Source organism: Podarcis filfolensis (assembly GCF_964270895.1).
Source record: "Podarcis filfolensis genome assembly, chromosome: 16".
NCBI classification, from domain to species: domain Eukaryota; kingdom Metazoa; phylum Chordata; class Lepidosauria; order Squamata; family Lacertidae; genus Podarcis; species Podarcis filfolensis.
Genome location: NC_139620.1, coordinates 19,076,224 through 19,097,316, shown reverse-complemented (window position 1 = coordinate 19,097,316; position 21,093 = coordinate 19,076,224). Strand labels below are relative to the sequence as shown.

Genomic DNA, 21,093 nt, shown 5'->3' with positions numbered 1-21,093 from the left:
TTCCATGAATTGATAGGATGCCAGTCTATCATTTGCACCGGGCATTCTTATTTTTGAAAGTCTTCATTAATCATAAGAAATCTTTTATTTTTTTCTCTCTACACCCTTCCCTGATCTTTGCTATGTAGCCCCTCCCCCCACCAGCCCTCTTTAACCCCAGCTTTTATCGACTGATATTTATCCAGTGTAAAAATAGCCCCCTCTTCAGAATATAAGGGAAATCACCACAATGCCATCTAATAGGAGATCCGAGGGAGGGGCACGGGTCATCCGGTAGCTCGGATTTATGTGCAGGCTCCATAGAGACGTGGGTTTATTTACAGATTTGCCTCGACGAGCTGCAGAACTTTTCCCCTCCCCACCCGCCCCCTCTCAATTTCAGGCAGTTGGGCTGGGCTTCTCCTAACCAGCCTTCACAGAGAGGCTTCTCCACATCTTTCGACAATGTCAGCTTCTAGGGTTTCTGCCACCACATGCTGTGGGTCTAAACCAGGGTTTCCCCAACTTGGGTCTCCAGCTGTTTTGGGGGACTACAACTCCCATCATCCCTAGCTAGTGGGACCATCGGTCAGGGATGATGGGAGTTGTAGTCCAAAATCAGCTGGAGACCCAAGTTGGGGAAACCCTGGTCTGAACACAAGGCACATGCGGATTAATTCACATAAGATATGACCATTGTTTATGCACACTATTATGAGTTTGCTGGGGGGGGGTCAGTCTGCATGATGCCCCGAGTCTCTTCTAATCCTTGGGGTCCTGTATCTGTGGGGGAGGAATGCATAACAGCAAGCTGGCCAGGCCAGTCCCTTTATTAAGGTAATGACTTCAGCTAGCTAGTGAAGTACCACCATCAGCATAACCAAAGAAGTGGCTCTATGCCACCTATAGCGGAATGATTTGCTTTTGCGCAAGAGCTTGAGACCCAGAGAGAGAGAGAGACATGCATACCTGCTCCCATGTGGGTGTGCTACCGACAGTGGCCACGTCTCTGCACCAATTTGCTGTTCCTGAAGATCCTGCACTGCCTCTCTGTTGGGGCATCCTGATCGCCTTGCTCGCTTCTCACCATGCTGAATATCTGCCAGCCGACAAGGGCTAAGAAATGACTGTGGAGACCAGCATGTTCCTCGGGGGAGTCGAGGTGCTAAGATAGCAGGAAGAGGGTTTGTTGTTCCCAGCCCGCCAACAGGAAGCTAGCCAGCTCTCCGGCACTTAAGGAGAATGAATTATTCCTGGTGAAATAGCTTCTTGGCAAATTTGGGAATTAAGGAATCATACAGTTGGAGGAGACTTCATAATAATGGCCTCGCTGGATCAGGCCAATCCATGGGTGAATTTAGTCTAGCATCCTGTTCTCACACCCTGACATCTGGCATGTGTAACCGAGAGAGAGAGAGAGAGAGATGAAGCAACAGAGACAGTGAAGTAGGGCTGAAATAATAAATATACCATCACTGATGGCATGGACGGAACCTTTCTCAGCTTGAGGGCCACATTCCCCTGTGCACAACCTTCTGAGGGCCACATACCAGTGGTGGGTGTGACCAAAAGTCCATGTGCACCCCCAACTTTCCATCCAGGCAAGGGAGAGGTATTATCACCGTTCAAGGACACATTCCAGCCAGGGAAAATTAACCAATGGGGGCACAGCAGGGGGCAGAGAGGGGTGTGGCCTTGGAGGCGTGGTCTGGGCAGAGTTCCAAGGGCCAAGGAGAGAGGCTCAGAGGGCCACATTAGATCTCCGGGGGCCCGAGGCTTTAGGAGTTCTTGAAAGGTTCTAGAGACAAGGCCTCCTTCCCCAAATAAACCACACACACACCACACACCCCTATGTTGGGAAACAGCTGAAAACCTCACTTCCACCACTAGGTGCAATTAAACAGGATAAAACGAAACAAAAACAAAATATTACACACAGTCTTTCTATCCCTCTCCTCCATTGGTTTCAGAGGGTGCTGGCGAGGTCCTAAGAACCTTTGACTGTCTGATGAAGTTTGTTGCCCCCACTTAAGCAAGAATCAACGCTGGGGAGGGTTTCAAAGACCACCTGCCGCCAACTGGCCCTCCAACGTCTTTCGCACCCTGAGGGCGAGCAGAGGGCATCCCCCTCTGCCGCTTCCTGGCAGGGCCTATCTGGCATCGAACCTGATTTTCACCCGCTCATGGGATCCTTCTTGACCCCCTGGCAGAGCGTGGTGCTCCTCCGGCTAGCCAGGAGGCGCTCCCCCTTCCAGAGACCAGAGCGAGGCCATGTCTCCTTGTCCTCAGGAGCGCTCCCAAGCTTCGCTTCCCTGCTCCGGCCTTCTCGCAGAACAAGGAGAAGAGGAGGAGGAGGTGGTGGTGGTGGTGGTCGAGGAGAGGAAGAAAAGCGTACGAAAGGCACCGTCATTTTGAGCCATCCATCACAGCCTGGAAGGAAGCAGAGAGAAGGAAGGTGAAACAGGAGGATGGAGCAAATGAGGCAATGCAATTCCTTTGGAGGCTCATCTCACTGCATCCTGGGTAGGGTAAAAAGCAGGGAGCCCAACACTAGGTGGCGCCAGAGCCAGTGGCAGGCTGAGCCAACTGATGCTAGACTTGTGAGTTCTACAAGGGGCAATGCTGAGACTAAGGAGGAGGAGGAGGAAGCAGACAAGCATTGCTATCCCCCTGATTTGGTGGTAAACCAGAAGGCAGGTTGGTGGGGGCCAACTAAGGTTGGTGGGGCATTGCCCCACTTGCCTTAATGCACCAACCTCACTGTGTGTTTGTGGGGTATTTGTTTCGTTGACCATGGTGCCAGTCTTTTTGCTCAATAATGCCAATCCCAAAACCGCTGGTCCTAATAATCGGAAAGAACTCCAATTATTATTATTATTATTATTATTATCGAGCTTCCAATCACACTTTGGAACTCCCTGCCTATTGACATCAGGCAGCTGAATTCATTGTTCTCTTTTTGGTGTCTGATAAAAACATTTTTTTTGTTTTGGCAAGCCTATCCAGACAGGTATTTTGATGTGGTTTTTAGCTTATCATTGATTTTAATTATATTTAAATGTTTTAAATTTTAAATAGTTGCTTTCATCTGTTTTCACTGACTTTCTTTTTTAAAATTTATGACAATCATTTGAGGGATTAAAAATATATATAATCACATGTTATATAAATTTTATGAAATAAATAAACTAAAAAAGAGATTTTATATATATATATATATATATATATATATATATATATATATATATATAAAAGTGTGTGGACCATTGGCCCGGTCTTCCAAAAAGCTCTGCCTACTGACCTACCTATCTAATTTCATTTCTGTCCCAATTTTTTCTCCAAGGAGCTCAAGGTGGTATACGTGATCCCCTCCCCCATAATTTTATCCTCATAACAACCCTTTGAGATAGGTTATGCTAAGAGGCAGTGACTGGCCCAAGGGCAGGGCAGGGTGGGGTGGAGATTCGAACCCTGGTTTCCCAAGCCCAAGCCCAACCCTCTAATCACTACACCACATTGGCTCTTAGTTATTTGCTTAGCAGAAAGTCTGGGGTGGAAAGAATTTTTGCAACAGGCACAGTTCCTGCTCAAAGGCCTCTCTCTCTCTTCCCCTCTTGAAAGCCCTCCCCAAGCTCTGAGCCCGGGAAGGAGAAGAAACATCTTGCAATGCTCACTTCAAGCTGTGAGCAGGCAGTTGGCTTAGCAACGGATGTGAGTGTGTGTTGGGGACAGCCCCAAATTTATACCCGAGGGAGATCTGTTAGCGCAGTGAGTGGCGCTGGAGGCAAGCACCAGGCGGCCTCGGCTAGAATTCCTAAAGCCAGCTATTTTATCATTGCCGGGCTGCTGATAAGCCCTTGACATAAATGTCTGTGCAAGCTGATGGCTTAACTGGACCCCAGTTGGAACTGCCTTGCAACCTGCTCAAAATACCCAGCTCAGCAACATGAGGAGTTATCAAGGAAGGGGCAAGTGAGTGCCTGCAGAGTGTATTTCTGTCCATCAAGGCATTCCAGTCAAGGAACTTCCTCCCTAAACACATATGTTTATCACTGTAGCCCTTCTGTTCTTTAGCCATCAGGAGACAGCTGTAATATCTACCAAAGGGTAGCCCAACCTCCTGCAATGTCACCTCCTAGTGCTTTAAATGTACAGTGGAACCTTGGTTCTTGAACGGCTTAGTTGACGAACAAATTGGCTCCCGGATGCAGAAAAACTCAGAAGTAGGTGTTCCAGTTTTTGAACGTTTTTCAGAAGCTGGACATCCAACGCAGCTTCCACTTGAGTGCAGGAAGCTCCTGCAGCCAATCGGAAGCTGTGCCTTGGTTTTCGAACGGTTTTGGGAGTCGAATGGACTTCTGGAACGGGTTAAGTTCAGGAACCAAGGTTCCACTGTATAGTGCATATGTAAACCCTGTAACTCAGTGGCATAGCATCTGATCTGCACGCAGAAGCTGCCAAGTTTGATCCCCGGCATTGCCAGATCTGGCTGGGAGAGACTCCCTGTCTGAAATCCTAGAGAGCAGCTGCCGGTCAGTGTAAAGGTAAGGATAAAGGAACCCCTGATCATTAGGTCCAGTCGTGACCGACTCTGGGGTTGCGGTGCTCATCTCGTTTTACTGGCCGAGGGAGCTGGCGTACAGCTTCCGGGGTCATGTGGCCAGCATGACTAAGCCACTTCTGGCGAACCAGAGCAGCGCATGGAAATGCCCTTTACCTTCCTGCCGGAGCGGTACCTATTTATCTACTTGCACTTTGACATGCTTTCGAACTGCTAGGTTAGCAGGAGCAGGGACCGAGCAATGGGAGCTCACCCCGTCGCAGGGATTCGAACCGCCGACCTTCTGATCGGCAAGTCCTAGGCTCTGTGGTTTAACCCACAGCGCCACCCGCGACCCTGCCGGTCAGTGTAGACAATGCCAAATTGAAGAGACAAATGATCAGCCCAGGAGCTTCCTCTGCTCCGAGGATGTCGGTCTTACTCTGCTGACTTCCAGAAGTGTCCGGGGTGAGAAAGGCGACGGTTCCGCTTTGGCAATTTCTCCAGCATCTCCATCAGCTTGGTGAAGGTCGGCCGTTCCTCTTGCTCGAAGGCCCAGCAAAAGAGAAGGATGTCCTGCAAGGCAATGGGAAGGAAAGGATGTGCAAAGGAGGAGAGCGCATGGGCACATGTCCACGTGTGGTTTATTTACACATATATGCAAACTGAGCCAACGATGGAGGGGCTCACAGCATTCCCACCCCAAAAGGGTCTCTCTCTTTTTCTCCCATAGCCGCAGCCTTGGACTCAAACAGAAATCAAGCGTTGTTGTGTCTCTCTCAGTACCCAGCTTGCTGCTTTGCTTCTAGCACACATGATTTCCAGCTCTCAAAGCTTGCCTTTGCCTTTTTCTAACTACCAGCCAGTTGAGGGAAGGGGTCCCTCCAACCATTTGCTGTCTCACACGGGTCAACTTCCTTCGTTCGCCTAATGGCCCATTACCCAGGCAATCACCTCATCAGGAAGCTAGTTTTAACACTTGCTGGATCCAGGTTTTAGAAAGGTCTCTGCACACACCCGTCTTTCCCCCTCCCCAAAAATCGTAACACAATGTAAAATGTAAAGTATGGTGTCTTCTACCCAGCGGCTACCAATCCCCGGGGTTTCCTTAAATCTCTTTTCCAGAAAATCTGACTCCCATGGGGCACCTTGCACAAAAGTTAAAGCTCGATTGTGAAAATCCATCAACATTTTGGTGATAGTTTCTCCCTAATGAACACATATTTTGTATGCCGTTTTAAGTAGTGCACACATTTTTGCAATCAGCTTTTCTTAACAGGGATCATCTTTAGCTCTTATTTTCGTGAATACTTTTGTTTTCATGCATGCTATACCCTAAAATATGCATTTTTGAAAAGCCTGGCTGGTTTGAGCACAGCATCCCCAAATCCGAGTGAGTGTGACTCTTGAAAGATGGCCGTATTTCTGCCCTCGTGTTGTATCAGAAAGTGCAAAATGGATCGATTCGCCTCTAAACAAGAACTGAATTGAATTTCTCTCCCTTCCCCCAATCTGTGAGTCACCAAGATGAGCAAACATCAACATCTTTCCAAATCTCTGTGCCTTCCCTCCCCCTTTCAAAGAGCCCCAAGCCACCTACTGAGATCTCCTTGCCCATGCCAATCTGGCTGAGATTTGGCTTCATCCCTCGGCCAACTTGCCAAATTATGGCCTCGGCAGGCTGTGTCTTGAATGGCCATTCCCGAGCATGCAGTTCATACCAGATGGTGCTGTTGGGAGAGAAAGCAGCATGTTAGTAATGCACAAACCTTACACTTCTCTGTGACATCTGCAGAGACTCCCAGAGCTCAGGTGTGGGGTTGCGCCATCATCCCTGTCAAGGGATGGGGACCTTCAGGTCTCTTGGACCAAAGATGGCCCCTTGGGACTCTCCCCAGGGCACATGCACACCCTCCCAAGCATGACCCCACACCAGAGCTGCAAAACGGTTTAGTTATACTGGCCACATGACCTGGAAAGCTGTCTGCAGACAAACGCTGGCTCCCTTGGCCTGAAAGTGGAGATGAGCGCCGCACCCCAAAGTCGAATTCGACTGGACTTAACCATCCAAGCATTCTTTAATTTTAGCTTATGACTTTAGGAGCCAGGCAAAAATGTTCCTCTTCAACTAGGCCTTTGGCTAATTAAATCTATGGCCTTTTAATTGTGTTGTGGGAGGGGGGGGTTATTGGTTTATTTTGTTCTTATCTTTATTATGTCTTTTGTGTTTTTTCTGTTGTAATTTTGTGTTGTGAACTGCATTGAGATTTGCGGGTGAAGGGCAGTGTCATCTTCTTCTTCTTCTTTGACGATCACTCATAGCCGAGTAAGATTGTCTTCCATAAACACGGTTTTAACAATGAGTCTGTAAGTGACTGTGGAGGCCAATTCTGGATCCACAGATCCAATTCTGGATCCCCCCACAGTGGGGACATTGGTTTCGGGGCGGGAGTTGATCATGGTGTGGATTTGCCAAGCATTCCTTCCTCTTAGCACGTTTCTCCCTTGTGTCCTGAGTTCGAGTGTCTTCAAAGCCCATGACACCTTTGGTAAAGGCTGTTCTCCAACTGGAGTGCTCACAGGCAAGTGTTTCCCAATTGCTGGTGTTATACTATATTTTTTAAGATTTGCCTTGAGACAGTCTTTAAACCTCTTTTGTTGACCACCAGCATTACGCTTTCCATTTTTAAGTTAGGAATAGAGTAGTTGCTTTGGAAGACGATAATCAGGCATCTGCACAACATGACCAGCCCAACGAAGTTGATGTTGAAGAATCATTGCTTCAACACTGGTGATGTTTGCTTCTTCCAGTACACTGGTATTATTTTGCCTGTCTTCCCAAGTGATGTGTAAAATTGCAGCTCCACAAATCCAACTCAATGGTGTAACGTTGGAAAATGTCAATCACTTCTATTATTATTATTATTATTATTATTATTATTATTATTATTATTAGCCGACGGAGGGAATTTTGCTGACCCCCTTCTCCGTGTTGATGCAGAAAAGATTCTCACTGCTGCCCCTCATCAGTTTGCAAGAATTATTTTTTTCCTGTAAGTCCTTGTGAAAATTTGTCCACATTTTACTGTACATTTATTCTAGCATCCACATTTTTGTATGCAAAAGTTTCACTAATAATTTATGCATTACTTGGCTAGAGTACTGCAGCATGAAAATCCACAAAAGTGCAGATTTCAAGGGACAACTTTGTTTCAGTTTCCATATCCAGTCTACATCTGAAGCGTGGGTTGGGTAAAATTGTCTGTTTTCTGAATGACTGCTTTTCCATGGATTTGTATCAACATCCTGCTTGATCTGTACAGTGGTACCTTGGTTACTCAAACAACTTGGAACCCAAACACAGCAAACCCAGAATTAAGTGTTCCTATTTGCGAACTTTTTTCGGAAGCTGAATGTGCTCCGTTTTGAGTGTTACAGTTCCAATTTGAGACTCTGTCTGTTTTTGCTATTTATTTTGTGTTTTTGTTTTTGTGGCTTTTTTGTTGTTTTTGTGACCCAGTTCAGTTACTGATTGATTGATTGATTGATTGTGTGACTGCAGTACATTGTTTCTTGCTTTCATTTTATGGATCAATGCTCTCGTTAGATAGTAAAATTCATGTTAAATTGCTGTTTTAGGGCTTGTTTTTAAAAGTCTGGAATGGATTAATCCATTTTGCATTACTTTCTACGGGAAAGCATGCCTTGGTTTTGGAACAATTTGGTTTTGGAACAGTCTTCCAGTACGGATTAAGTTTGAGAACCGAAGTACCACTGTATTCTCATTCCTGTGATACAGATTGGGGTGTACGGGTATGGACTTGTCAGGGGGAATTTTGTGGTTCTGTCACTTTTTCGTTTAGATGTGGCAGCCATTTTGTTATATGCCATGTCCCCACAGCAGCCATTTTGTGACTTGCCATGCCTTCCCCTTCACAGCAGCCCTCGTGCGACTGGTTCTCATGATGCTTTCTAAGATTGCAACCTGTGTCAGAAGCCCCCAATGGCTTGACAACCGCTGTGGTTTGCCCTTTGTGGAATCATACAAAGTTCACTGAAAAATAGCAGCCATTTTGAACCAAGCGCCTGTTACGTTGTTTTTTTAAAAAAGCCTGGTGTTTTTCTATGCAAACTTTCAAATTGAAAAAGTTTGCTAGGAGCTTAGTCTGATTAAAAAAAAAAATCCTATAATTACTTTCCCCCGCTGTATTTTTGGTTAAAGTTATACTGAAAGCATATACTGGGTTTAATTGCTGTATTTTTTGGATGAAACTGCGCTATCAGATAAGAACTCAGTATAAGCTAATCGCTTCAATGCTGCGCTCTTTAAGGTGTCTATCACAGTGGAGTAGGGGAAAATTAATCCATTGAATAAAAAACTATAGTCTTCTCTGTGCCTGAACAAAGATATCATCAGAGGGCAATGGGACTGCTTACAAAAAGGATGTCTCCACCTCCCTCTGCTACAGAGCAGGGCAATTAATCACACAAATGAAAAGTACATTAGGGGAGACACAATGCCCACAGTTTTGCACTGTAGCTCCTAAACTTTTTCTATCCAGGACATTCACCCAAGAGGCGTCTATCCATGCACAAGACTCAACTATCCCACCCCCCACTTGTCGTTCCCCAACATCTGGGGATGCATGCTAATGTTGCCAGTGTATTAGCAGCAGGGATGGGATAATAGAATCATAGAACTGTAAGGTTGGAAGGGGTTCCGAAGATCATCTAGTCCAACCCCCTACAATTCAGGCATTTTTAATTAAAGCATCCCTGACAGACGGCCACCCAACCTCTGCTTACAAAGAGAGTTCACCACTTCCCTACGGAGTCTGTTCTACTGTCGAAATTCAGTTCTCCGCATTTCTTCAGCAACCTGCGATTCACTTTTATCTGTTTTTAGTGCCTCGTGAAAATTTACCAGCATTTTCATGCAAATTTCTCCTAACAAACACATGCAGTTTTGAGGAATCATTTGCAAGCAGTTTTCCCTGTTATAATGCACTTCCATACATCATTTTCACCATTTGTAGGCATATGTGTAATACCATAGGCTAGTCCTCCATGCACGCAAGCAAGATCTAGATCAGAGATCAAGGACACATTCCAGCTAGCCAAAAACATCTCAGGACAGTGCAAAGGTGGAGGAAGAAGAAGAGTTTGGATTTGATATCCCGCTTTATCACTACTCTAAGGAGTCTCAAAGTGGCTAACATTCTCCTTTCCCTTCCTCCCCCACAACAAACACTCTGTGAGGTGAGTGGGGCTGAGAGACTTCAGAGAAGTGTGACTGGCCCAAGGTCACCCAGCAGCTGCATGTGGAGGAGCGGGGAAGCGAACCCGGTTCACCAGATTACAAGTCCACCGCTCTTAACCACTACACCACACTGGCTGGTGAACACCCCAAGGGCAAGAGAAGAGTCAGCTAAGGGTGCTGAGAGCTGTTAAGAGACCCTCTATTATTCCCAGAGTGGTTTAACAACCAGTCCCTTTTCCCAGGGAACCCTGAGAATTGTAGCTCTGTGAAGGGAACAGGGGCCTCCTAACAACTCTCAGCACCCTTCGCAAACTACAGCTCCCAGGTTTCTTTGGAGGAAGCCACGCCTGTTCTAAGTGGGATGATAACTGCTTTAAATGTACAGTGCAGATGGGACCCAAGTTTGCTCATCTCTTTGGTGGGCGCATGAGCCTGGTACCAGAAAGCAAACACATTGACCCACTGCATTCTGTTGCCACCCCCCAACTCCCCCCCCATGCAAAAAAGGCACCTACCCAAGGGCAAAGACATCTGAGTGCTTGGAGAAAGGAAGCTTGTCTTCTTCTGTGTCAGGTGAGAGCTGGTGGATGATCTCCGGGGCTAAATGGCATAACCAGCCATTCTGGATCCGCAGTTTGTTTTCTCTCCTGCAGAGAGAGACAGAGAGAAACATCCAGTCAGGGAGCCTGTTGCTGGTCTTGGCATTTCCACACATTTCAAATTATCTTACCATTTTACCATTTATGAATTTAATTATTCACAGTGTATATATGCCATTTTTCCAAATGACCTCACACAGCAGTTTATGTTACGATTATAACATAATGCAATGGCATATTGCTATGGAGATTGTCATATTTCTTTGTTTCCAGGTAAAGATGGGTGTTACAAGTAGCAGGTTGGTGAATCTGTCTATTACAGTTTCTCTGATACCCAAAAGTCTGCCTCTTTGTCCACAAATGTTCCTGGCTCCTAAGATCAGCAGAGGGGGTCCTCTTGGTTGTTCCACTACCAACAGAGGCTGAGGGGGTTGTGGCCCAGAACAGGGCCTTTTCTGCGTTGGCTCCAAAGCAGCGGAACTCCCTCCCCACAGAGGTCCATCTGGCACCTTCATCGTACAGCTTTTGGTGAATGCTGAAGACGCACCTCTTTACCCTGTCTTTTGACATGTCTGGCATTGTTATATTATTACATCTGACCCTCCAAGTTTCCCTATTTTTCAGAGACGTCCCTGATTTAGAGAAGCCATCCCGGTTTCTGATTTGATCCCAAAATGTCCCGCTTTTCCTTAGGACATCCCTATTTTCCTTGGAGAAATGTTGGAGGGTATAAAGTTATCTGACCCCCGAGCCATCTGAAGGCAATTCTGTATTGGGAGGTTTTTTTAATGTTTAATGTTTTATTACATTTTTATATATATTGGAAGCCTCTCAGAGTGGCTGGGGCAACCCAGTAAAATGTTTTTGTTGGAGGGTATGTTACATTCATTGTTCTTGTTTCTGTTTATATCCTACGTATGCCGGAATAAAATAAATAAGTACATATTCTGGCTAAGTAATAAGCACTCCTGGAGGCTGTGAAGCAGCACCAACAAGGGGTGTGGCCTGAAGATAGGGGGTATGGTCTGAGAAAGTTCCAGAGGCTAAGCAGAGAAGTCTGGGGCTCCACAACTATCATTGAAATCAGGCTTCCTTCCGTGGTGCAAACTCGGCCCTCCAGATGTTTTTGGCCTACAACTCCCATGATCCCTAGCTAGAGGGATCAGTGGTCAGGGATGATGGGAATTGTAGTCTCAAAACATCTGGAGGGCCAAGGTTGAGGAAGCCTGATTTAAATGTATTTATTGATTGATTTAAAATTAATATCATTAAAGTAACTAAACAAAAGTATCACTACTGAAAAATACAGAAATTAGTATGAAATTGGTATTAAATTAGTATTAAATTAGTATTAACTTTAGTATTAAAAATACTGAAAAATACTGCAAATGAATGACTAGATAAGTAACTTTCCCTAGGATTATGAAGAATGCATCTGCAGGTCTCTCAGAAAAAGATAACGCTAATCTTGTAAGCATTGCTTTAAAGCCAAATAAAACCTTTAAGAAACAGTAAGCTGCCTTCTTCTCTAATACACAATGTTCCGGACTGGTGCGCCGAAGCACAGAAGAAAATATATATATATATTTGGGGTCACCCTGCTCGCTTTCTGGTTTAAAAAACTGAAAGAGCCAATGAGAAAGTGCTTCTGTAATTGGATTTGTTCAAGACCTCCGAGGCTTAGGAATTAATTTAAAAAGAGACGGGATACATTTTAAGAACTTGGGCGGGCGGCGGGACACAAAGGAAAACGATGGTGCCAGAACGTGTAAGGTAAGAGGATGCCAACTTCCCCCCTCTCACTGTTGCAGCCATATTATACTCCGTGCTCAGTATCACATCGTGGTTTCATTGCCTTGTTGCCAAGCGGACCTGCTATGCAGAGGACATTGGTCCATTAGGGCAGATGAAGCACTGCCCCACCAACTGCAGTATACCCTCAGCAAGCCCCCGCCGCCTTGCCTATCTTCTTATAACCAGCCCAGGGGGTGCCACTGTCTGTCAGCTTCCTCCTCCATAGTCTTAGTGTCATGTTTATAGATCTCACCAGTGAGGAAGCAAGGGACAAAACTGGAATTGGCTCCACCTGCCATTGTCTCTGGCTCCACCTACTGCTGGCCTCCTGCCTTACACCCTCCTTGTCCCAGTGGACAGCAGCAGCCACCACTGATCTTCATATTCCCATTCCCTGACTACAGATCCTACTGCAGTCAAAACCGCACCATCCACAGCTTCCTCCTCCTTGGAGTTGTCAGGTTTGACCTCCTCCTTGGTCTCAGCTTTTACACCCTTGTGAGAGCTGGACCATAAAGAAGGCTGATCGCTGAAGAATGGATGCTTTTGAATTATGGTGCTGGAGGAGACTCTTGAGAGTCCCATGGACTGCAAGAAGATCAAACCTATCCGTTCTTAAGGAAATCAGCCCTGAGTGCTCACTGGAAGGACAGATCGTGAAGCTGAGGCTCCAATACTTTGGCCACCTCATGAGAAGAGAAGACTCCCTGGAAAAGACCCTGATGTTGGGAAAGATGGAGAAGGAGAAGGGGACGACAGAGGACGAGGTGGTTGGACAGTGTTCTCGAAGCTACCAGCATGAGTTTGACCAAACTGCAGGAGGCAGTGGAAGACAGGAGTGCCTGGGCGTGCTCTGGTCCATGGGGTTACGAAGAGTCGGACACGACTAAACAACTAAACAACAACAACAACAGAACTCAGTAGTGAGGATGGGAACAAAACGAGTTAGCTCTGCCTGTCATTAGCTCCGACTCCCCCTACTGTTGGGCTCCTTGCCTTCCGCCCTACCTAATCTTCAGCTCTCTAGATGTTGCTGAACTGCAACTCCTATGACCCTTGGCCATCGACCATGCTAGCTGCGGCAGATGGGAACTGGAGTCCAACAACACCCAATGGGTCAAAGGTCCTGTAGGGGTCAGGAGACGACCTTCTCTGGCTCCTCAGGAGAAGGATGCCTCCTTGGCAGTAGTGGTTGACCTCCTTTGGGGTTCTGTTCTTTGCCCAAAGCTGGGTAAAGAACTGGAGTCCCTCCTCATACTACTCAGGTCACCAGTTTGGGATCTGCTGCGAGTTTGAATCCTGACACCTGTCTTATGCCGACAACGTGGAGAAATGGCGTTTCTCAGCAAAGCAGAAAAACCACAAAAATGCCTGTTATCAGGGGTGCCAACCTGAAAAAAATATTGGGTGGGGGGCAGGTAAGCCCCACCAAGCATAATCAATCACATGACGTGGTGCAAACACACAATTAGAACGGCAATGCCCATTAACACTGGGGGGCCATAGCCTCCTCTAATATTCTATCGGAGGGGTGAATGGATCTTGGCCACTGGGAGTTGGCTCCTGTGCTTGTTATGGAGTTATCCAGCTAAGAATTCCAGCACCTCAAATGAATTCTGAATGTTGGCTTACAGGGCAATCCAAAGGCAAGGTCCACCAGGATGAGCACGGAGGAGGTGGATCTCAGGTGGTCTTAACTGAGCCAGGGCTACGCTGGCATAACTCCCTCATCCTGGCTCAGCCAGGGGTACCCCGGTGTAGCTCCCTCAACCCAGCATTTCCTTGGTTAGTTTCTCCGTATTCTTAAGTAAATATTAAATACCTTGCCCAGCCAGGACTAGGCTGGCTCAGTCAGGGCTTAGCTGGCAAAAGTTAAGCTGGTATAAGTCCCACCTCCAAAAAATTGGGTGTTCCAGGGGCATGGCTGGACGGGGACGGGGGAGGAGAGATGTACACCTCTTTCAATCCTTTTTCAGCTAAACCACATGGCCTGGCAAACCCAGCGGAACGTACACTGACAAAAAAGGGTGATATAAGTCAAACTCTAGTTTAAAGACTTGTTTTCTCTCTGCCAGGCTCAGGTTGGCTTAGCCCGAAGGAGCCCCACTCCTGAACAGAGTTTGGAACAGGGGTATATTACAGCACCTTACTTGAAGCCACTGAAGAAAGTGACACCAGCTTCCTATAGCTTGGATCGCTCTGTTCGCTTCTTAACAATTTGTTCCAGTAACTTACATTCCATCCACCACACCCACGAAACCACAGATGAAAATGGGGACTCGTAAAAACCCCTATGCTAATTTCAAGAGTCACTGCTTTGGAGTATCCCCCCGCCTCCAATTTTATATATTTGGCTGAAAGCTCCACTCCAAATGCTTTATTCGTTTACTCTTCAGCAGTTCATTTGGAAAGCCAGGGGAAAACTGCTCTTAAGGTTGAAATATACAAAATCAAAATCAAATGGCCTCACAGCCTGTTATTAACAGTTCGTAAAGGAGCCTTGCAGGGACGCGGGTGGCACTGTGGGTTAAACCACAGAGCCTAGGGCTTGCCGATCAGAAGGTCAGCGGTTTGAATCCCCGCAACGGGGTGAGCGCCTGTTGCTCGGTCCCTGCTCCTGCCAACCTAGCAGTTCGAAAACACGTCAAAGTGCAAGTAGATAAATAGGTACCACTCAGTGGCGTAGCGTGGGTTGTCAGCACCCGGGGCAAGGCAAGTAATTTGCGCCCCCTAACCCGTGGATTTGCGCCCCCTAACCCATGGATTTGCGCCCCCTAACCCATGGATTTGCCCTAACCCCAGATGTTGCGCCCGGTGCGGCCCGCCCCCCCTGCACCCCCCACGCTACGCCACTGGTACCACTCCAGCGGGAAGGTAAAGGGCGTTTCCGTGCGCTGCTCTGGTTCACCAGAAGTGGCTTAGTCATGCTGGCCACATGACCTGGAAGCTGTACGCTGGCTCCCTCGGCCAATAAAGCGAGATGAGCGCCGCAACCCCAGAGTTGGCCACGACTGGACCTAACAGTCAGGGGTCCCTTTACCTTTAAAGGAGCCTTGCAGAGTCGTGGGATGGTGGGCCACACATGAGTGTTCATGCATGTGCAGGGCTGGAGGCTTTCAAGCCGAGGGGCCAATTTGTGCCCTCCAGGCTTCTCTGTCTGGTCCTAGGGACTTTGCCCAGGCCACATCCCTCACAAGACCTACTTGTCACACTCACTGATGGTCTTTGCCTCACTGGAAAGTCTTCTTGAACTCTGGCAATGCCTGGATGGAGGTTAGAGAGGGGCGTGAGCAGGTGTGTGAAGAACCTCACGTTTGCCCCCCCCTTGCTTTTGCTCCTGGCCTCACCCACTAGTGGCACATGGCCTCCAGAAGCCTGCATGGAAGGAAATATGTCTCTCAGGATGGAGACAATTCTCCATCCCTGCTTTAGGATACAGGCAGCTGCCTGGTGATGCCGGGAGCTGTCACCAACCCTAGAAGATGCCTCCTTATCTTCCAAGTTTCTCAAGCTCTCCTTCCAGCCACTCAGAAGAAGGATCTCACGTATCGCAACTAATTAGCGCTTCTTGCTCTTCAGGGAGAGGAACCCTGCAATTTCCTCTGCAGAGTAACAACAAATAAATGGGAAGACGTGGTTGTGAGTGGTGCGTTAGCAGGACTCCAACAAAGGGCTCCAACAACAGAGAGGGCCCACAGCTAACCCAAGACTCCCTGCTACAGTAGCCTCCGCTAGGCATGAATCACACCGGCGTAGGGTGAGCTGTCGCTGGGACAGATGTTTTCAGATTTGTTTGCCTATGTTTGTGAACCGCCTTCACTGAGTCACAATCCAGGCTAAGCTGGGGTTGGGGCTGAGGTTGGTGGAGAGCAGGGGGGAATCAGGAGAGGCTGATCTGTCAACTGTGGCTTCTTTTGGTTTCTCGGTTTCTCATTTTCAGTACAGTGGTACCTTGGTTCTCAAACTTAATCCGCTCCGGAAGTCCGTTCCAAAACCAAAGCGTTCCAAAACCAAGGCACGCTTTCCCATAGAAAGTAATGCAAAATGGATTAATCCGTTCCAGACTTTTAAAAACAACCCCTAAAACAGCAATTCAACATGAATTTTACTAACGAGACCAGTGAACCATAAAATGGAAGCAATAAACAATGTACTGCAGTTACACAATCAATCAATCAGTAGCTGAACTAGGTTCCACACAGTGAGAAAAACAAAAACAAAAGAGCAGCAAAAAAAAAAAACCCACGCAAAATAAATAGCAAAATAGCAAAAACAGACAGATCTCAGCGTAACACTCAAAATGGAAGTATGGCACTCAAAATAAGAAGCATAACACTCAAAACTGAGCATGTTCAGCTTCCGAATAAAGTTCGCAAACCAGAAAACTTACTTCCAGGTTTGCAGGGTTTGGGTTCCAAGTTGTTTGAGAACCAAGGCGTTTGAGAACCAAGGTACCACTATATTATACATTTATATTTATATATAAGAAGAGCCTGCTGGATCAGGCCAATGGCCCATCTAATCCAGAATCCTGTTCTCACAGTGGCCAACCAGATGCCCCAAAGCGAAACCCACAAGCAGAGCCTGAGCACAAAGGCCCTCCCCCCTCCTGAGGTTTTCAGCAACTGATATTCAGAAGCATCTGCCTCCAACGGTGGAGGCAGAGCATATCCATCACTGCCTCCTGTGGAGGGGAGTTCCACAGGTTATCTGTATGATGCATGAAGAAGTGCTTTCTTTCAACCGTCCTGTATCTTCCAGCATTCAGCTTCATTGAATGGTCCCAAGTTCCAGGGAGAAAAACTTTTCTCTGTTCACTCTGTTCTCCATGCCATGCCTAATTTTATCAACATGTATCATGTCACCTCTTGCTCAGCTTTCGTCTAAACTAAAAAGCCCGATTTCCACATCCGTTTGCATTTTAAAAATATATATAAAAGAGTCCTCATCAGCAGCTTAGTGTGAATTTCTCCTAATATGCAACACACACAAACACACCATGGTATGCAATGACATTTCATTATGCTGTTTTCACAAACACATGCATTTCTATGCACATTGCTTGTCTGCAAAATTTGGAGAAGTGCGAATTTAGGAAGAACGGTTGTGCTTCGGTTTGTGTATCGCTTTGGGAACTGAGAATAAGGTATATTTACTGTCAGTGGCGTAGCGTGGGTTGTCAGCACCCGGGGCAAGGCAAGTAATTTGCGCCCCTAACCCGTGGATTTGCGCCCCCTAACCCGTGGATTTGCGCCCTCTAACCCTAACCCCCAGATGTTGCGCCCGGTGCGGCCGGCCCCCCCTGCACCCCCCACGCTACGCCACTGTTTACTGTACCTTTTAATGTGAACTGAATCAAAATTCTCCCCATCTCTGCAGGGGAGTTACCCTGGGCTGCATTCACACTGGAGTTTCTTCTATTTCCCCTCCCTGTTAATTTCTTCATATCTGAGCTTTCACCCGATGTAATATTATTCCTTCTTCCTGAAACGTAGTGGAATATAGCAGCTCTCATAGGGGTCCAAAAGGACATGATCAAACTTCAGGTTATATGTCAGCACTGGTCATTTTTGCAGATTGAGTTCCCATGTACATTTCACACACAAAACAGTATTACACTACTTTAAACAGTGATTGCTTCCCCACAAGAACTCTGAGAACTGGATATTGGAAATGTCAACATATCGTACTTGCAGGAATTGGCAAGTGGATAGCTGATGGTTAAAAATATCAGGGCTTTTTTTCCTAAAAAAAAAATGTTTAGGGGTATTTGACTCAAGTAAATCACCATTTTATAGTTCAAATCGGGAAAAATAAATACAGTAAGTGGACAAAAGTACAAATGCTTAGGGGTATGCGTACCCCTGTGTACCTCCAGAAAAAGGCACCTTTAGGATAATTAGTTGAAAACAACAAAAAACTATTGTAACATAAGGCTAATTTTAAGGAACGGAATGTGAATTAGAAATAACTGGAAAAACAATGCAGCAACAAGAGGAAACTATTGAGAGTGTTGAGAGTGGAGTGCGGCCAACCAAATTTTGGAATAATAGTATTAGATTTGCTCTAATTTGTAGTTGCTTTGTTAAAATTTGGAAAATCAATAAAAACAATTTGGCAAAAAAGGAGGGGATATAACTGCAATAAAAATTACCCCCAAAAAAGAACTCTGAGAATGGTTAAGAGTAGTGAGAGCTGTTAGGAAACCTCTATTCCCCTCCCAGAACTACAATTTCCAGAGTTCCCTGAGAAGAGGGATTGTTGGTTAAATCACTCTGTGAATCATTGCTCTGGAAAGGGAATAGGTAAAGGTAAAGGGACCCCTGACCATTAGGTCCAGTCGTGACCAACTCTGGGGTTGCGGCGCTCATCTCACTTTACTGGCCAAGGGAGCCGGTGTACGGCTTCTGTGTCATGTGGCCAGCATGACTAAGCCGCTTCTGGCGAACCAGAACAGCGCACGGAAATGGCGTTTACCTTCCCGCCGGAGCGGTACCTATTTATCTATTTGCATTTTGATGTGCTTTCAAACTGGGACTGAGCAACGGGAGCTCAACCCGTCACGGGGATTCGAACCGCCGATCTTCTGATTGGCAAGTCCTAGGCTCTGTGGTTTAAACTACAGCGCCACCCGCAGCCCTTAAGGGAATAGAGGCCACCTAAAAACTCTCATCAACCTTAACAAACTACACTTCCCATGCTTCTTTGGGGGAAGCCCTGACTATTTAAAGTGGCAGGATGCAGCTTTAAATGCATAGTGCAGGTGGATCGCAGGAAAACATTCAATTTCCCCCGATATCAAATTGGCAGAATAAAAAAATGCAAAGTCCAAGAAATAGACCGAGAGAACATGATGGGGGGAAAGGGGGGGGGAGAGTATAAATAGGCAAGCATCTTGAGGGGAATACGTAAGTTAAACCCACCCACCCACAGCACAGTTTACCACTTCAATCTGACAAGGAATACACCGTTACACCGCTGCAGAAGGAGGGAGAGACATGGGCAACCCATTATCTCCTCCTCTAATCCGGCACGTCTGACACCCCATAATTACAGACAGATTAAAATATGCAATTTATCTCACAGGCGGCTTTGCAATAGAGCAAAAATTAACAGCAAGGAAAAACTTCACAATAGCTGAGAGCGCAGTAAGTTGCATCTAAATCAGGAGTCGCCAGCAGGCGAAGCTTCACCTGGAAATCTCAGAACAGATTGCAGGAGTTTCTGGGGAGGGATGAGCATTTAGAAGAGGAGAGCGGAGACTTATTCTGCCTGAGGGCTGCATTCCCTTCGGGTCAATCTCATGGGGGCCGCTTGCCAGCAGTGGGCAGGGCCAGAAGAAAAAGTGGACGGAGCACTGAATGCAAATTTCGACTTTGTACCCTTGGCTAATTCCTGAAAGGGCTCACATGCCCCTCTCCATCTTCTGTTCAGGCAGAAGCACTAACAGAGGTGAAAAGCACAATCCCAGGCAGACAAACAAGCTCAAGGGGAGTGTGAACCTGGACCGGTGAGAGATGTCACCTGGAGAAAGGTGTGGCTTGGGAGATTCTTTAGGGCCAGAGAAGCCCAGAGGGACGCATCCTGTGCCAAGAAACCCTCCCCCCTTTTGGCTCTGCCACCTCATTGCCTGATGCTGCTTATCAGTTGTTGTTGAATGTTCTCACAACTCTTGCACCCTGCCCAGTTCTGTCCTGAAAACGAACAGTTTGTTACCGATAAAAGAGAACATTTAAGAGGCAGAGCGATGGGTCCACAGAGCCGGTCACCTACCTGCCTGCCTGCAGAACCCCTGAGATGCTGAAGAGGCCAAAGTCTGTGATCACCACCTTCCCGTTGTCATAGAAAACGTTTTTAGACTTGAGGTCCTTGTGGAGGATGCCTTTGGCGTGGAGATAGCCCATTCCCTGCAAAAGAAGCCAAGAGAGAGAAAAGGCATTGAAAGGGTGTCATGGGAAAAGACAGGGCAGAGTTGAAATGAATTGAGTGACAGCAGCAGGAGGAGGAGGAGTGGAAAGCCCTCTACAAATCAGAGTTCTGTCAAGAGAAATCTTAACCTCTCTCTCACACCAGCTTGAGTTGACTGTATTTTATTTTTCCTCTTTATTGACTTTTGGCCACATTCACACCATACATGTAACGTTTTGTGATACGACTTTAAACAGTAATGGCTTCCTCTCCCAAAGGATGCTGGGAACTGTGGTTTGTTAAGGAGGCTGAGAGCTGTTAGGTGATTCCCAATTTCCCTCTCAGAACTATAATTCCCAGAGTGGTTTCACAAGCATTCCCTCTTCTCAGGAACTATGGAATTGGCTGGGACAGGACTAGATGCCTCCTAGCAACTCTCAGCACCTGTTGCAAACTATCAGTTCCCACAATTCTTTGGGGGAAGCTATGTTGGTTTAAAATGGCATTGTAGTGCTTTAAACGCATGGTGTGAAAGTGGCCTTTGTTACACAGCTTCATGGAAGATAAGGTTACCCAGTGGTGGCAGGCACTCTCTGGCTCTAGGAGGGCGGAAGACATGGAGCCCAACAGTAGGTGGCGCCAGAGCTAATGACAGGCAGAGCCAACTCGTTCTGGTTTTGTCTCCATCCATCCTCCCTTACACTCACTTGCTCTTTTGCATAAGGGGAGAGCTATCTGTGGCAGGGACTCCGCTGTTGCTGTTTTACTGAGAGGTAGCAAATAATATGGTAAAATTAAGCAACCAATAGTGTAACAAACACAAGAAAAAGCAGGATATCCTTTTACAAGGCAATTTGTGAACACCCTTACAAGCGCCTCTCATCTTTTTATGGCAATGGAAACCTCATGTTTTACGATGCACCCAATAAAATGTTCGGTTCAGCATTTTCCCTGAGTTTTATGACACCCACACATAGCAAATGAGGCCCATTTTTCAGTACCCTGATCATCAA

At 46.7% G+C, this 21,093-nt stretch overlaps 2 protein-coding genes across 3 annotated transcripts in view; both read right to left on the bottom strand.

Moving 5' to 3' along the window:
• The window catches only part of WSB2 (WD repeat and SOCS box containing 2), a 349,668-nt gene that overhangs the window by 122,387 nt on the left and 206,188 nt on the right, over nt 1-21,093 (bottom strand). The gene's annotated exons all lie outside the window — the stretch shown is intronic.
• The window catches only part of KSR2 (kinase suppressor of ras 2), a gene marked incomplete at its 3' end in the record, with an annotated part of 188,233 nt that continues 169,422 nt past the window's right edge, over nt 2,283-21,093 (bottom strand). The window contains exons 14-18 of one of the 2 annotated variants that reach the window (XM_083589987.1): nt 19,946-20,079; nt 10,295-10,426; nt 6,120-6,249; nt 4,962-5,095; nt 2,283-2,409 (exon numbers count right to left, since the gene is read on the bottom strand). In XM_083589987.1, coding sequence (XP_083446113.1) covers nt 2,403-2,409; nt 4,962-5,095; nt 6,120-6,249; nt 10,295-10,426; nt 19,946-20,079 — 537 coding nt within the window. Of the gene's footprint in view, nt 2,410-4,957; nt 5,096-6,119; nt 6,250-10,294; nt 10,427-19,945; nt 20,080-21,093 lie in introns of those variants that run through there. The other variant, XM_083589988.1, reaches the window with a different exon arrangement.